At 43.1% G+C, this 18,362-nt stretch overlaps 1 protein-coding gene across 9 annotated transcripts in view; it reads right to left on the bottom strand.

Annotated features, from left to right (window-relative positions):
* Positions 1 to 1,552: 1,552 nt before the first annotated feature.
* Positions 1,553 to 18,362, bottom strand: part of SGMS1 (sphingomyelin synthase 1) — a 465,134-nt gene continuing 448,324 nt past the window's right edge. For all 9 annotated transcript variants that reach the window (XM_062215295.1, XM_062215298.1, XM_062215297.1 and 6 more), the window contains 3 exons: positions 7,617 to 7,770; positions 3,899 to 4,065; positions 1,553 to 3,280 (listed from right to left, as the gene is read on the bottom strand). In XM_062215295.1, coding sequence (XP_062071279.1) covers positions 3,101 to 3,280; positions 3,899 to 4,065; positions 7,617 to 7,770 — 501 coding nt within the window. In that variant the 3' untranslated portion in view covers positions 1,553 to 3,100. The remainder of the gene's footprint in view (positions 3,281 to 3,898; positions 4,066 to 7,616; positions 7,771 to 18,362) is intronic.

Below are 18,362 nucleotides of genomic sequence, written 5' to 3'. Positions count from 1 at the left end.
AGGAAACTAAAACACACTCTGGCAGTTGTTACCAAGTGTACTACAACTGTCCAGAACACAACGGTGATTTCTTTTTTTTTTTTTTTTTTGGTCAGGCAGAGTGGACAGTGAGAGAGAGAGACAGAGAGAAAGGTCTTCCTTTTGCTGTTGGTTCACCCCTCAATGGCTGCTGCGGCTGGTGCGCTGCGGCCGGCGCACCGCGCTGATCCAAAGGCAGGAGCCAGGTGCTTCCTCCTCATCTCCCATGCAGGGGTCCAAGCACTTGGGCCATCCTCCACTGCCTTCCTGGGCCACAGCAGATAGCTGGACTGGAAGAGGGGCAACCGGGACAGAATCCGGCGCCCCAATCGGGACTAGAACCAAGGGTGCTGGTGCCACAGGTGGAGGATTAGCCTATTGAGCCGCGGTGCTGGCCAAGGGTGATTTCTTTGTCTTTCTTGGGATTTGCAGACTAAAGAGCCACAAGACACTGTCAATTCAAGAATCAGCAGTCAGGCATGAAGATCAACCAGCAGGGTGGATGTCTTGGTACATACATGGTAGGGAAACTCATAATAATGAATTTTTTATGTAATTTTTCAACTTTCTTAGAAAACCAAGAAACTAGTGTTAGCAAGTGTTAATTCATTTTTAGTGACTCAATTTACATTCCCTTTCAATATGAAGCACCTGGTTGCATAGCTAACTACAGACCCATCCTAGCATGTCATACCCGTTTTCTTTGCCATATCAGGATTAATAAACATCTTTCTCATTTTTAAAAAGTTCTTTTCCATGACTGCTGATTACCAAAGTACTATTACTCTATCTTTTCTGATTCACTTTTCCTTTCCATCTAAACTGGGAAAGCTACATTACTTTCAGTTACAGGGAGAAAAATTAAGTTACTAACTTGGTTAAGAATTCAGGAATTCAAAATTATTTATAAACAATAGTTTACAATTTGAATTTAACATCTCTGTACTTCTTTTTAAATATACTGAAAAAAAAATACATCCAATCTGTAAAGGACAGAGATTAGAATTCATTCTAAGGAGGCCGGCGCCGTGGCTTAACAGGCTAATCCTCCGCCTTGCGGCGCCGGCACACCAGGTTCTAGTCCCGGTTGGGGCGCTGGATTCTATCCCGGTTGCCCCTCTTCCATGCCAGCTCTCTGCTGTGGCCCGGGAAGGCAGTGGAGGATGGCCCAAGTCCTTGGGCCCTGCACCCCATGGGAGACCAGGAGAAGCACCTGGCTCCTGGCTTTGGATCAGCGAGATGCGCCGGCCGCAGCGGCCATTGAGGGGTGAACCAACGGCAAAAAGGAAGACTTTTCTCTCTGTCTCTCTCTCTCACTATCCACTCTGCCTGTCAAAAAAAAAAAAAATTCATTCTAAGGAATCCTAAGGAAAAATTCAAAACCAGATGATTATTAAAAGATCCTGTGTCAAATACGCAAATTCAGTGAAGCAGTTGTGAAGCTTGGATTCCTGTCTTGCTTCAACGACTTGACTTACAACTTCTATGGAGAAATGCAAACACATTAGTCATAAGAGCCATTTATTTTAAGTATCAGTTTTATTAAAAAGTGCATTTTGATTAATTTATGGTCTAGATAAGCTGTAAGATATCAGTATACTCTCTGGAATAATAACTTTACAAAGATTTTAAACAAACAAAATTTTAAAAGCCTTTTTATTTCCTTCACCATTATTGTTTTACAATACAAATATCACCTTGTGAATACACAAAAGCAAAAAAAAACCCTACAGAAGATAATTCTGTTGCACATAAAATACAGAATGGATATATATACTTCTTCATTCTTAAAAAACTATTGTGTTCTCCACATTGGCAAGTATAGAATAGAATACTTCCCCAAACATACGCATGTTAGGAGTGAAACTTAGAATTACATGCAGTTTCTGCACAAATATATTTTAAAGAAATAGATCTCTGTTTTGTTGTTCACCAACAAAATTGCCATGAGTGTATGGATAACTTATTCGTAGCTGTCAAGTTTTAGGTAAGTGATCATTTTCAAAACTCTCTTTAAAAAAAAAAAAAGATATTCATGGCTGTTTTCATTGTGTAGTTAAAATCAAACTAACTATCAACAGATGACAAAATAATTTAAGTGGTACAATGTCACTGCCACCTGCTCACAATATGTGAACTGGCTCTGATTCTCTAATTAATATCCCCATTCTTCAATTCAGAGCAATTTTAAAACCATAAGCAGTATTTGATTAATTTAGCTATAAATGCAAAATTTAGTAGTGTATACATACATTTATGTTTTCATGGAATACTTTATTTTAAATAAAAACATTTAAGATTGCCTACTGACCATACAATCAAGACAAGAAAAGGCACTAGAAACATAGACAAATTTCTCTCCCAAGAAGCATTTTATATTTTAACTCTCTTCTCTCTGACAAGTAAAAATCTTTAAATTTGGTTTTCATAACATCATTTTGAAAAATAAAGTTAGGAAATACTTAGAAAATCACTTTATAACAGAATCTTTTTTTTTTTTTTGCACTTTTTGACACACTATCTGTATTGATTTTACAAAACCCAAAGTTAACATACCTTTCTGTGTCTGTCATTTTTATTTGAATATCGGTGCAACAGGTAGAAAGATTTCAGAAGCGAACCCCATTCAGGTACTTAGAAACCTTCATAGAGACATTTGCTAGAAAATGGCTTACAGCCCAATCTTTGGGGCAAGAGATATGAAAAGTATGTTTTCCCAAGAAAATAATACGCTTTATTTCCAGATGTGACTGGAAAGACCAGAACTTATGATATAAAAGCTTACATTTATGCTGCTGCATCAGATACAAAGGAACGTGGTGGTTGTGGGTTATTATGCAAATCCCAGACTATGAACAGGAAATGTGTACAGTGCATGATAGGTTAAATTTTCTTTATTGTTGTCCAACGCAGGTCCTTTGGAGAGAAAAAAAGATCACAGTGCTGACCAGGTAACTCGATAGGTTAAGTCAAGGTAACTGTTGAAAGGTAATAGGATAAGGGAGGTGTTTATTTATGGCATCTTCTCTCATGGAGTTCTTAGCACTTCGGACAGTTCTTCTTCCCCCGATGTATACAGCTGTTACGTGTCGTTCACCAGTCGGCTGTATTTAACTTGCCTACTGAGGTGCACCACAGGCCAGGGAAAGGGCCAATGGTAAGATCGAGGTACAATTCCTTGGACATTCTTTTCAAAGTACTGAAATGGCCTGTACCACCACACCCTGGCCAGGAGGTTCATCTGGGAAGCTTCCTTTAGCACCTAAGATAATAAAGAAACAAAATCTTTTGATTCAAGTTTAAATACTTCCTCTGTTAAAATTCACAAGCACCGCAGACCTGTCCCATGCTCACCAAAATGCTTCACTCACATTATCACCATTTCTGCCGCTCTCAGTGCTCATCTGGAAACTGAAGCCACACCACAAACAATCCCAACTCTCGGTGCCCATGGAGAACTCGTGACTCACTTACCCGGCCTATCAAAACCTTAGCTTGCTTTTTATTTATTCACTTGCTATGCTAAATACGGAAAGACTTAATTGTTAAAGTATTATACTGGTGAGGGGACCAAGGTAGAGAGAAGAGGATGGGAATGGAAATCAAGCAATGAGTGGACATGGGCTTAGAAAATATTTTTCATGGATAATGAGTGTGACACTATTCTTGAATGAAGTAATCTCCTATTTCGTTATATTAACACATTTTTTCCTTCTTGATTCAGAAGATGATCCATATTGTAGAGGACAATATATCCGTAGTTGACAACACTTCAACAAACATTTAAGACATCTGCAGGTTTGTTTGTGTATCCTTACCCCCACCCCTTGGCCCAAGCAGGGAGTAAGAGAAGCTAAAATCCAGTGGGGGCAAAACTCACTTGCTGATTGGCCATAGTGTGATACCACCAGAAGAGTCTCGTGGTGATATAGTACGCCACCACCACGTCCACAGTGTAGTGGTCATGCGCTAAGAGAATACAGAAGATTCCAACTACGCTGAGAAGCCAGCAAATCCAGTGGTACCACCAGAGTCGTCGGGGGGAATCTGAAAAGAGGAGACATTTGCAATAGTCCCATTATTACAATAATGCTAAGAGTACCCAGCCATACCCCTACTATGACTTCTGAATCCAATTACCTTGAGTCTTTCCTTTTCTTCTTTTTTTTTAAGATTGATTTAATCATTTGAAAGGTAGAGTGACAGAGGGAGTATGAGAGTGAGAGTGAGAGAGAGAAATCTTCCATCCGCTGGTTCATTCTCCAAATGGCCGGAAAAGCTAGGTCTGAGCCAGGCTGAGCGAGGAGCCAGGGATTCCATCCTGGTCTACCATGTGGGTGACAGGGGCCCAAATACTTGAGCCATCTTCTATTGCCCTCCCAGGTGCATTAACAGGAAGCTGGATCAGAAGCAGAGTAGCCAGGACTTGAACTGGCATACAGAAGGCTGGCATCATAAGTGGCCACTTAACATGTTGCGCCAAAATGCTGGCCCCAGATCTTTCCTTTTGAAAGCATACTTCCTGGGCTAGCAAATCTTCAGGGATTTTACTTATGCATAACCAAGGTTAGAATGTAAACAACTTTTTTTCATAAAATGATTTCACCAGAAACAGTAATTAATATCTGGTTATTACTTGATTCACATAATGATAAATATAATTTAAAGATGAGCCTAGCCAATTAAGGACATGACAAACCATGCTCCATTAAAAAACAAACAAACAAACAAACAAAAACTGTTTTACCTGTAGCTAATTTGGAGTTAATGCTCTGTATAAGAATCAAAACCTATGAGCCCATAGAACCTTATACATGGACAAAGCAATTATAAATGATTTAATGGTCTTATCTTCTTTCCAAGTTGTGTAGCCTCCTACCAAGCTGAAGGTCTGTGAGACTTCCATGTCTCAAATACAATTAGAAGAAACTGCAAAAAATGCCTAAGAATTTTAGTCCAAAAGAGTCTTCCCAAAAAAAGGACACTAAAAGGTAAGTATTTGTCTGTACACCCTTTGGGAGATCACCTGAGAGAAACAACAACAGCTCCACCACTGCAGGCCTTTCTACCTTGCATTTTCAATGGGTAGAGGGCCTGAAGTTTTTGGCAACATGTTAGAATGCTATCTACCCTGCCCACACCAGGGGAGAAAGTTCCAGTTTTCCTGGGTTCTCAAGGGGTACAGGAATCAAGTCATTCCTTCAGTCACTAGTCAGTAAGCATCTACCATATATCAGGCACTACTCTGGGTACATAGATCAATGAGGAAGAAAAAAAAAAGTGTGCAAAGAGCCCGCCCATGTGAGGAGATCCCTTCCTGGGAGGGAAGACAGGAGATGATGATTACAATAAATAACTAAATTGTATACAATATTAAAAGTTATTAAAAGCTTTGGAAAAAATAAAAAGTTGAGTATAATTAGGGGGATCAGAAGTAGAACATGAGAAGTACAGTTTGCAATGTTCAATGAGGTGATAAGGGCGGGAGTATCTTCCAGGAATACTGGTATTGGGTACCTTACCGATACAACAACAAAGGACACTCATTCTTTGAGCAACTTTCCTGGTGTTCATATAGGCCATCTATTTTAATCTTAGTCCTCAGAATCTCTTCTCCATCCATGAATAACTCATCCTAAAGATGAGGAAACCAGGACCTAAAGAGGTTAAAGGTCTTTTTCCAGGGTCACACAGCTAGTAGAGGATAGCACCAGGATTCAAAATCAGAGGTTTGTAACCCACTGCCTCTGTGTTTCCCGGTGTGGCACACTGCCTGACCACCAAGAAGGTTAAGCTTTGACCCCACTGAAGGACTTCAGGTATCAACCAGCAGGGACAGGCATGCCTTCCCAGGGTTGCTGATACCTGGCTCACAGCTTCCATTTTCCACACCAGGGTACATATGATACACGGGCTAGCTCAAGCCCTAAACATTCTGAATAGACACAGCTAGAATTCACTCTATTTGCTCACATACTAAGCACAGGCAGAAAGAACATCTATTTGCCCTTCTCTCTCTGTGTGTCTTAAATCCCACATGTTCTCCTCTTTCTGTGTTCCCTTACCTTAGTTTTTCAAGACCCAAACTGGGCTTTCACCTCTGTCCTCTGCCCCATGGTCCATCCTATTTTGTGCTACCTGTTGGATCTTCTTGGTCAGTCTCTCTCAGGACCCCTACTTCTCTCTAGCCTGAAGCCATCACGCTAGGTCAGCCCATTGCCTTCCCTTCCCTTGATTTCAGCAGCAACAAATCTCACTTTCCTCCTGACCTCCTGTCTCACCTCTCTCCAAGCCACCCTGAAATCTGCTGCCGCAGTGCTGTCCTCGCCTCTCTCTGAGAGACAAATAAGGCGCCACTGATCCTCCACAGGCACCGTTTCCATCACATGGCAACTCGGACTCCTCATGGCTTAGGAAACCCTCCACGACCTGGTATTCCTACTTACCCCGCCACTCCCATTCCTCAAAATGATCCCTATACCACGTAAACCTCCAGAAAGTTCCATATGTGCCCAAGCTACCTCCAGATTGCAATGTGCGCCTTGTTTTGTGAGCAAGCCTAGAGCAGCCTGGTTTAGTTTACTGCTGTTTGTGGAAATGGACTGTATAAGGCTCATTAGACTGTTTTTTCACAGTAAGGTCGAGAACAACTGAATTTTCTATACACTGAAAAATGAATTAAATAATCAGTGGCTCATTTACAGCAATTCAAATGCAAAAACCAGAATCTCAAGTCTCAAAAACATGTTTTAGGAGAAAAAAGTGCCATAAGAACATATAAACATATATACATGTATAAATATGACGCATATATACATGTTACCACTTATGTAAGTTTTTAAAAACCACAGAACAACACAGAAGTACAAAAAGATGCTGGGAAATGATAAATGAAATGAGAGAGTGAAAAGATGAAAAGGCTTTAATCATATATTATTATTTTACTTCCTCTTTAAAAGAGTTATTTGAATTGAATATAGCAACATGCTAATATATGAGTATCTGAAATCTGCACAGTACATAGTTAACTACTGTATCTTTTGTGTGTTTCATAGTAAAATATTTTAAGTATATCTCTAAAAGGAAATTCCCTACTTCGTGTTTCTGTCACCCACGGGCTCAGGGGCTTTCGAGGGCAGAGATGTCATAGGACCATCCCGTACCCTCAGCCTACAGCACCGCGCAGGGGCACAGAAGAGTGGCTGCTAAGCTAACACATGATCCACCACCATCCCACTGGGTCTGATTCTGGATTTTTGTATCCTCGCAGGATTCCCTTCTGGTTCCTTACAGTAGCTGTGCAATTAGCTCACAACACAACCTGCGCACTATGCATAATTGAAATTGCTTTCACCCCAACATTGTAGGTGATGCTCCAGGAAACCAAGACACTCATCAAGAAGGGCAATTACATCCTTGCTTCCACATTTTTCCCTGGGTGCCGGCTGTGTGCCAGGCACGGTGAGGAGATGGAGCTGCTGTCTTCCTGAAGCCCTCAGTCTGGCTTCAGCACCTCCTGAAAACGTGGTTTACCAAAGACCAGGGACCAGGGAGAGGGTAGGGGAGGAAGTGACAGTGCAAGGCCGTTCTAGACTTACACTCTTTGATAAATAAGTAGGTAAGTGTGAGCATGACCGTGTGGCCGCTGTATAGGTAGTCCCCGCACATGTTGTGAGAGCCAGTGATGGACAGGCCACCTCCAGCAATGAGCTTCATTATTCTCCGCAGTTGGGCTTCCCAGTCTCCAAAAAGCTGGTGGGAAAAAAGAAAAGAAGGTTCATTTTTAGTCTATTTGAAAGTATACTCCAGGGGCCGGCACTGTGGTGTGGCGGGTAAAGCTTCTGCCTGCAGAACCAGCATTCCGTATGGGTGCTGCTTCGAGTCCCAGCTTCTCCACTTCTGATCCAGCTCCCTGCTAATGTGCCTGGGAAAGCAGTGGAAGATGGCCCAAGTGGTTGGGCCCCTGCACCCACATGGGAGACCTGGAAGAAGCTCCTGACTCCTGGTTTCCAATTGGTTCAGCTCCGGCCACTGCAGCCACTGGGGGGTGAACTAGTAGATAGAAGATCTCTCCCTCCCTCCCTCCCTCTCTCTCTCCCTCTCTCTCTCTCCCTCCCTCCCTCCCTCCCTCTCTCTCTCTCTCTGTAACTCTGCCTTTCAAATAAATAAATCTTTTTTTTAAATGAAGACATGCTCCAATTATGATTTGTATCCAGAATTAAGCTTATATTAAGACACTCTCCAGCAGAATCTACCCACTCAATAGTAACCATCCACGAGTAGCCTTTAATAAGTACAGTCCAACAGATCAAGCATGTGGCTTCAGAACTTTCCTGAGATGTTAGAACATGAATAGCACATTTCAGCAGATGTTTGTCTAATTTTTTTTCCTTAATACACTGGCAGAGAAAAACTGATTGATTTGGTTTAACTGTCATTTTGAGAAAGGAAAATTTAAATTTCCAGCCTAGGAAAAATTTAGAGATGCATTTTTGCCATGCTTGGCCTAGGATAACTGTCTACTAACTTAGCTGAAGCCACTGGAGGCTGGGGTAAATCAAATGTGTCATATTTTTTGGTGATTTTGGGGACCACACTGAACCAAGGGACAGAGCAGGCTGTGCTCTCAGTCTTCAGAAATTATGTGCGCAGCATTGGATGTTTCTCCTTTTACTCAGGGTGAGGAGTCGAGGGAATCATAAATTTACATGTCTATGATCTAAGTCTGGACCAGACACTAGAGTAATAAATGACTTAAAAACTCATTCATTGAGACTTTTATTTGCTCTGTCAAATATAATGTGTGATTGTCTACATGTTCTTTTGTCAGCACTTGCAATTTCTCAGTGGCCAACGCAAACGTCATGATCCCTTTTGGACATTTAATTGATAATATTCCAGATCTGGGAAACACACACGTCAGTGAATTTCCCTTTAAGTTTTTTTTTTTTTTAAGATTTATTTATTATTCGAGAGACAGAGTTACAGAGGAGGAGAGAGACAGAGACAGAGACAGAGACAAAGAGATTTATCTTCCATCTGCTAGTTCATTTCCCAAACAGCTGCAACGGCTAGAGCTGGGCCAATCTGAAGCCAGGAGCCAGGAGCTTCCTATGGGTCTCCCATGTGGGTGCAGGGGCCCAAGCAGTTGACCGGCATCGGCTGGCGACACAAGCATAGGCTTAACCTACTAAGCCACAGTGCCGGCCCTGTAATTTCTTTTAAAAAGTTACTAAGAGGTCTAGTTACGGAGGCAGGTGGAATACAGAACACAGAGGATATAAATCTCAAACCCAAAGGGGTCACACTGAAGGCACGGCACAATACAAAAAGACCTGCTTAGCAAGACTCAGCATCACCGGATTTCAGAGACTGGGGACTAAGAAGAGATCCTAATGTTTCCAGGGATGAAAGAGAGGCTTCATACGAGGGGTGGTTAGAATGAGACTTTTCAAAAGCAACACTGGAGAACAAGACTTTGGAAATATGTGTTCAAATTCTGAGGGAAAATGATTTCCAAATTGGAATTCTATGCTTATCTGTATCACAACTAAGCACAGACTCAAGGATAAACTAAAGCCTTTTTGTACATGCAGGTTTGAACAACATCTACCACCTGTAGACCATGTCCCAGAAATCACCAAGTATATGTTCTACGAAGCAAGGGAGCAAACGTAGTGAAGAAATCCAAGGACAGGCAAAGACGCCAGCGAAGGGACAGCTGGGAGCAGGGGAGCAAGTCAGGTGCTCTGGAGGGGACGTCCGGGAGGTGAGACCAGCCCACAACCAGTGCCTTTGACGGGATGGGGAAGAGTCATCACGTGCAGACAAGTTCATATAAGACGCTACAGCGAGGCAGCTGCCAAGTCCACAGGAAACAAAGTCCAGCACAGAGAACCAGGAGACGGCATGGCAAGGCTGTGAACAGCATCTACAGAACTGAGTAACGCAAGCCCCGGACTGTGAGCCAAACTAAGGACAGAGAGCTGCACGGAGATGACAAGAAGCTTGAATGCAGGCAGCCACGACGGCAGGAGAGAGGGGGAAGGGAAGGAGAGGGCAGAGGAGGGCAGGAAAGCTGTGCCTTGCACAGCGGGACATCAAGAATGGAGACAGCCTATCTTCAAACGTCACCGAGCACTGAGATTCCCAAGTGGCTTAGGGACGTCAGAACACACACACACACACACACAGACACGAAACATCTGTGAGCAGAGTTAAAGACACGGAGGTAAATACCACACGATGCAGGTAAAAGGCTGGGAAGGAAGTGAGAAAAGGGGGCTGGGACAGAGGACGACTGCTACTCAAAACAAGGGGTGAGGGACCGTTTTAGTTTTGTAACTGCATGCAGCTATACACATGACAAAATTTTTAAAGTTTCAAATGAAAAGTTTGCCTAGTTCTGCCCTAACGATGGACACCTCACAGGAGACAATGACGGCAAACATGCTTCATCTTCCTTACTGGAGTTATTCCTCCAAAACACCCTCCCTGTTTTGAGAGCTATAGATCGTGTTCCTAAGACAGCATCAACCCATAATTCACCCTCTCATCCTAACAAGAAAATCCGTGCAGGAAAACTGAGCCTGTTGAGGCATGGGATGAGAAACTAAGAAGTCAACACGGCCGAACTCTTTACCTAGTATAGAGTTGATACTCTGTGTATAATTGAAAATGGAACTTAGTGGAGAATGGGACTGGGAAAGGGAGGAGGAGGAGGAGGGGGTGGGGAGTGTAGGTGGGAGGGCGGGTATGGTAGGAAGAATCTAAAAAAATAAATAAAATAAAATTTATATTATAATAAAAAAAGAAGTCAGCATGGAATCATGGTAAATAGAGAGAAAACAAAACTACATTTCTTGCAGACGTTCTGAAAACCCCTCCGCTTTTTCTTTTCAAATACAAGCATTGTCTCAATCAGCTCTTAGTAAAGATAAAGCAAACTGTTGCAAGGAAAGCATCTTTAAGCTTAGAGGGAAACAGGAAAAGAGGGTAGATATTTATAGCTACATCGAAAATTCAAATTATGTTTAAAAAAGCAAGAAAGTTCAAGAAAAATTACAAAACAATTACAGCAAGACATGTTAGTATCTTTTTTGTGTACACAGCACATAGATATCAAGTAAAATAAGACCAAGTTAGGGAACAAAATTCAACAAAGGACAGAGGAAGTGACCAGAGGAGGCAAAACCACTGTCAAATACACAGAAATAAAACTCATTGTGGGGGAAGGGGTGGTGCTGTGGCCCAGAGGGTGAAAGCTGCGGCCTACAGTACAGGCATCCCATATGGGCGGAGGTCTGTGTCCCGGCTGCTCCACTTCTGTTCAGCTCCCTGCTAATGCACCTGGGAAAGCAGCAGAAGATGGGCCAAGTCCTTGGGCCCCTGCACCCATGTGGGAGACCCAGAAGAAGCTCCTAGTTCCTGGCTTCGGATTGGTTCAGTTCCGGCTGTTGTGGCCATTTGGGGAGTGAACCACTGGATGGCAGACCTCTCTCTATTGTCTCTACCTCTCTCTGTAACTATTTCAAATAAATGAAAAATAAATTTTTATAAGAAAATTACAGTTATGAGATAAAGTTTTTAAAAAATAGAACAGAAGCTCATGTTATCACAAATCAGCAGAACTTTTTTTTTTTTTAAGAGAGCTGAGAATGAGGCAGGTGCCATGACAATGATCTCCTCAACCAGGTTCCTCACAGGAGTGGACAGGTGAAAGCAGAGGCACTCTACAGAGCAGTACAAGGAAGAGCAGGCCCTGGAAAGACGCTGGAGTTAAGTTCACTGTGGGACCAGAGGGAGCCAGACCATCCCAAGCCCTGATTTCCTCACCCACATCTTGGGATGACAGATTTATCGCCACTGGAAAACAACCCTCTAGGAAAGTCAGCATCTACAGTTTACCAGCAATGCCAACATAACCTCTGTCGCAGTAACACTAGAAGTGTATCTCAAATAAATGATACTGGATATGAAGGAAAGCTTTCCAGACAAATAACACATGACTATGACATTATGTTATAAAAACAACAAACTGGAGACAACCAACAGGAACTGCTAAGTAACTACTCTCTGGGTATTCACAGCCTGGTTCCGGGAGAGTATTGGCAAGACAGAAAGCTGCCGTAAACACATCCTTAGCCCTGAGCTACACTTGCTGTCCTAGAATCTGAGGTGGCTCAAACACACATCAAAGGTGGACAGCACTGAACCAGGCTACAATGCTGAAAAAATCATTAAAGCACACCTGCACGATGACTGTGTAGGAAACTCAGATCATAAATATGCTCCTCTGGTTTCCAGGCTCCTGGCTCTGGCCTGCTCCAGCCCTAGCTGTTGCAGTCAATTGGGAGTGAGTCAGCGGATGCACGATCTCTTTCCCCTTCTTTCTTCCTCCCCCTACCTCATCCCTCTCTATCATTCTATCCTTTAAATAAATAAATCTCAAAAACAAAACCAAAAACAACTATGCACAGAAAAAGAATAGGACGTGACATTCTAAATACTAACATGATTGGCATGGACATTGGTAGGATTTCTACCAGTCTGTCCCAGGGCAGCTTCCCTTCCTCTTTTGGGGCAGAAAGAAAGGGATTCTTGGAGCATTTTCTGTCTGTGCCTAGGGTGTGGTTCTGGGATTTGCAGGAGACAAAAACAAAACAAGATAGGAAACTCAAGGCTGGACCTTTCCAATTACGCATTTTGGCTTCCTTCCTGAACCTGTCACTTTTTTTTGAGTCCTCCAGGAGCTGCTCCCTTTATTCTTGCAGCGTCTCCGGCTGCATGCAGTGCAAAGGAGGGATGGAATGTGCTTTCTCCACTGCAACGAACACTAGAACTGCTGCCCTGCCCCCAGCACCGAGATATCTGCGTAAAGGCTCTCAGCGGACACTCCAAAGCTGTGACGAGACAGTCTATCTAAATTAACTATGTGAATTTTGGTTTCCTAGGGTCATAGAAAAATCGATTCTCAATAAAAATAAAGCAACTTGGGGGCCGGTGTTGTGGGGTAACGGGTAAAGCTACCACTTGCAGCAGGAGTCCTGGCTGCTCCACTTCCAATCCAGTTCTCCGCTATGGCCTACGAAGGCACTGGAAGATGGCCCAAGTCCTTGGGCCCTTGCACCCACGTGGGAGACCTGGAAGAAGCTCCTGGCTTTGGACAGACATAGCTCCGGCCAATGTAGCCAATTGGGGAGTGAACCATCAGATGGAAGACCTCTCTCTCTCTCTCTACCTCTCCTTTTCTTTCTGTGTAACTCTTTCAAATAAATAAATAAATCTTAAAAAAAATAAAGCAACTTTCCTCCTATTTAAATGAAGTCAGTAACTGACAAAATCAGGTGAGCAACGCCAAAGCACAGAGAGAAACTGAGCAGAGGGAGGGTGGGCCACCAGGGAGCCTTGGCACCAAGGGCTCCTCGTACCATTGAGCCTTTGCTTGTCAGAGGACAGGATTCGCCCAACAATTTCTCAACACTGGATCACACCATGGTCCTCACCACTGTCTGCAGATGGCCCCTGGGCACTGCTGCTTTCTAGTGGTACTTAAGGAGCAGGGGCACTTACTGCACTTCAGCCCCTCCTGCGAGGAGCAAGTGTATTGCCAGACCACCCTGAACACACCCGATCTCATCTGGAAGGAGGAAGAGGAAAGCTGGAACTAAAAACCCATCAGATAATGCTGCACAGACCCCAGTGGAACAACTCTGAATGTGAAGGGGCAGAAATGCTCTTTAGGATAACCCTGGACTCTTCCTAATGCTTCATCTTAGGGTAGCCCAGAGACGGCAGCAAGGCAGCTCCCACACCAGCCCTAGGCTTGCCAGTGTCATGGCTGGGGCTAGCATCCAAGCCCTCGGACTCCTTTTAGGTACTGTTGGCAAAACTACATGGTACCTCATGCACTGCCAGTCCCTCACACTCTTGGATAAACCAGGAGCTGAGTACATATAAAGTAACCATTTCTGCAGCAGCCAAGGTCCCTCAGGGAAGTGATACACTCCCGACACCACAATCCAACGACCAGGAACAGCCGGGTAGCCCTCAGAAAACACATTCATTCAGGTCTCCTACCTACTAAGGAGAGTCATTTGGTGTTGTTTCTGAAGGATGGTCTTCTTCCAAAACACAAAACTGATTATCATCCATGAAGCACCCCTCCCCGCAAAAAAACTGCCTGTAAACAGCTTGGTCAAGGATCAGAGCTTCTGAAGGAATCGAGCAGCATGAACACAGCTGTAAAATCCTCACCAATCCTTGTGCTGTGCAGCCTGCAACTGAGAAGCGTGTGTACATGCTGCAGTTTCGCTCAGCATCAGCTCCCCAGTGACCAAGGTCTCAAACAGCAGGGCGTCGCCACCCTCCCGGATTTCAATCCGTGTGCAGTCCTCTTGACCGATGACAGGTACTTAAAAATTGGTCTAAATTAGGAAGATTTCCTGTAGCCTGACCTCGGAGCCCCACTGGGAAGGCAGTATGTCTAAAAGTGTGACCAAGGCTTTAGATTTCATAGCAGCAGGGAGAGGCTCAAAGCAGCCCCCTACCAATTCTCCTGCCTTATTTTATTAGTTGGCTGGGCAGTAAGAAATAATAAAATAGGCAGGTAGCTTTTACAAAATAAAGTGATACCTTTTCCTTGCACAGACATTCACACCTTTTTGATAGCTTCCCACTGGTTATCTTCTATCCTCACAAGCCTGCCAGTTCATCACCATGGATGCTCTACTCACTTTACAGATGAGGAAGTAAATAGAAGTCCACCTAGCAGTACCTAAGGGCTGACAGAAGTAATTCAGGAGGACCAGAGTCCAAACGTCCTACCTCTCAGCCAGTCTTGCATTTAAGTCCCTACAAAGAGCCTGCTCTTGTTGCTAACACCTTTTTAGGATGACAAGGAGTGTTCAACAATAGACAATGTCTCCAAGGTCACTTTGTGCCATTGTTCTGGTAAATGTTAATAAATTTTATACATGTAATTTAAATGCAAAAGTTGATTGCTAAAGCAACATTTATTCATTACTCATTAAAGATCTATTTTTCATAAGGCATTTTCTACTTAAATCAAACTTCCCAATCTCTATAGAAGTTATTTTTATGGGAGTCCTTCACAAATAAATTGCACATTTTCTGCCTTCTGCAGGCATTCTCAATTTGATTTTTAACTTTCTTTGCTTTATACTTAGATACACTGGTCTTAAGTTTACCTTTTTTGTTGACAATTATTTATTAACATTTGATTTTGACATTGTTTTAAATTTACAAAACAAAAATTGTAATATAGTAACACAAGAGTTCCCATTCAATCTTTTCCCCACTTCCCCTATTAACATCCCATGTTAGCGCCTTTGTCTAAATTTAATTTTGCAAGAACAATAATGAGCACAAATCTGCCAACCCCAGTTTTAGGTTAACCATGTAGGTGGCTCCAGACAAACCACTTTACCCATTCTAGCCTCAGTTTTCTTACTTGTACAATGGCGAGAATAACACCTCCTCATGCTTAACCCCCACTCACCAGAGTGAGAGAAAACGTTACAAAACAGCAGCATTACTATCACCAAGCTAGATCAATCTTTTTGGAAGTTCTTATGTGAGGACGTAATGCCTGATAGGCAACAGGGAATTGAGATGATTCTCCTTAAACACACAGCCTTGCAGGATGACCTTCCATGATCATTCACAAGGACTCTCTGAACTATCCCTCCATATGGTAATTGCTTTACTTTTGGAAAAATGTGGGTTCATCCACAAACAGGCTGACCATAACTGATCTGAAGTAGATCTCACCATGTACTCTGTTTAGAACCTTTTTTTAAGACTTTTCCTTCCATTTACCTCTTTTAGACCCTCTCTACTTCTGTATTCTCACATGTACCCATTAATCTCTATACTACATAGGCTTGGAGGGGTGGTACTACTTGAGTAATGATTAGCAATAAAACATTAATTCCTTAGCATCCTCTTGTTCTTCAGCAAAAACTGTTCCATAGGGGCTGGTTTTGTCACACTGTAGGTTATGACACAGCTGCCATCCCATATCAGGGCATGGGTTCAAGTCCTGGCTCCTCTGCTTCTGATCTGCATTTGAGCCAATTCGGCTGCTTTCCCACGTGCATTAGCAGGAAGCTGTATCAGAAGTGGAGCAACTGGGTCTCTAACCCACCCCCATATGGGATGCTGGCATCGCAGGTAGAGGCTTAACTTGCACTCCACAATGCTGTCCCCAGCTTTTTTCTTTTAGATATATTTATATATTTGAAAGGCAGAGAGAAAGGAGGGGGGGCGGAGGGAGAGATCTTTCATCTGCTAGCTTATTCAAATGTCTGCAACTGTGAGGTCTGGACCAGGTTGAAGCCAGGAGCCAGGAACTCCATCCAGGTCTCCCAGGTGAGTGGCACGAACCCAAGTGCTTGTGGCATCATCTATTGCCTCCCAGCCACATTAGAAAAAAGCTGGATCAGAAGTGGAAGTGGGATTCAATCCTAGGCATTCTGATATCAGATGTAGGCATCTCAAGTGGTGGCTTAAACCAGTGTATTACAATGCTTGCTCCTGCCCCCAAATCTAAATTTAAAGAACTATATAATGAACATCACAAACCCTTTGATTTGGCTCATTAATTATCAGCATTTTGCCATATTCTCTTCTTTTTTCTCCAGGTCATGTGAGAATAGGTTGACTACATTACTAACATTTCACTTCTGACTATAAAAATTAGGACATTCTCTCTTCCATAAACACACTCACAAAATTTAACAATGATGTACAATTACCACGCTTAATAGACAGTCCATATTCATAATTTACAGTTCCAACAATGCCCTGTAGGGTTTCCTTCTTCAATCAAGGCTCCACACAAAGAATATACATTGAAGTTTCTTTTTTTTCTCGATCAATTACAATTCTTCTGTTTTTGTTTTGTTTTTCATTACACTGATGGTTTTGAGGAATACAGCCTGGTATCTTTGTAGAATAGCCCTCAATTTGGTTTTATAGCAATGTTGCCTTTTGTTTAAATTCAGGTTACCTCTTGTTGGCAGGAGTGTTACCAAGGTGACGTTGTATCCTCCTCAGTCCAGTGTGTCTGGAAGCACTGGAAGTCATCTTTTAGGCCACTGGTTTGATCATTTGGCTATGGAAGTGCCTAACAGACTTCTCTCCTAAGTGCATACATTTATTTCTGAATAATTAATAAACAACTTGTGATGTTTTGAAGTTATATAAATATTATGATTTTTAACCCTTTATTCAGTAGCATCCACTAGTGACTATGTCCTCTTGAATTATTACTACAATGATTGCAAACTAGTGTTTTTACAATTTTTTTATATTAGTTGATTTTTTTTCTCTAAAGAGCCTAATTCTCATTTATTATAATCCCACACTGTCATTATTCATGGCGATGCTCAAATGTAGCCAATGGGAGCCTCTCCAGCAGGACAGCATAGCTGCCGAATGGAGCCTACTGGTGCCCTGAGGTGCCTGGGAGCTCTGGCAGCCTGCCCCCGATCAGAGGCCCACTGTCCATCCGCTTGCACTCCGACACCCCGGATAATGTTTCCCACACACTCACACGCTGTTCTTTGAGGCTCTCTGGAATTCCTCAGTGAATGCTTTCTGACTCTGGTGGCCTCTCACACTAGACAGCTGTTGTTCTCACCTTCCCAACGTCTCCCAAATTCACCCCTCTCTGCCCTGTTCTGGGCCTTCCTCACCTCTAAGTCAGGCAGCCATGCAAAAGTATCGCTTATCTTCCTCATGGGGAGAAACAAGAACAGACACTTGGCCAATCTTTTTGCTTCTGCCACTTAGCACCTCTGAGGCATGAGGCAGGTCAGTATCTCTGAACCAAGTACAATTCCCCCCCCACTCAGTGTCGCAGGAATGAAATGACAAGACATTTAGAATCGTATTTGGCACAAAATGGGTGGGCATAATCTGGCACCACTGCAAGTCCGGTTCCTCCCTGCACCCTTCCCCAATGCCCTACTATCTGTATTACTGGAGACATACGCTTCTGAAAGACAGATCATATAATGTCCCCTGTTGGAATCTTTCCTGGCTCTCAAAGTCTAAACTTCTTTGAAAGGTCCCACAGCCGCTGCCTGCATCCTGTCTTCTGGCTAAGATCACATGCCCAGGCACATCCAGCTTCACCTTATTCCTCAATTCCCTTTTACACTTTTATGTCCACCTGGCAAACTCATTTTCTCTCTGCATTCCACTTGGCTTACTCCTGTTCATCCTTTTGAGCCTTGATCATATGGCACCTCCATTGCGAGCTCCACAAGTCTACTACAGGGAGCTCCACATGTCTACTACAGGGAGAACTGAACAAG

This window comes from Lepus europaeus, chromosome 17 (assembly GCF_033115175.1).
Source record: "Lepus europaeus isolate LE1 chromosome 17, mLepTim1.pri, whole genome shotgun sequence".
In the NCBI taxonomy this organism is placed as follows: domain Eukaryota; kingdom Metazoa; phylum Chordata; class Mammalia; order Lagomorpha; family Leporidae; genus Lepus; species Lepus europaeus.
The sequence above is the reverse complement of the archived record's forward strand: the minus strand, read 5'-3'. Positions and strand labels throughout refer to the sequence as shown.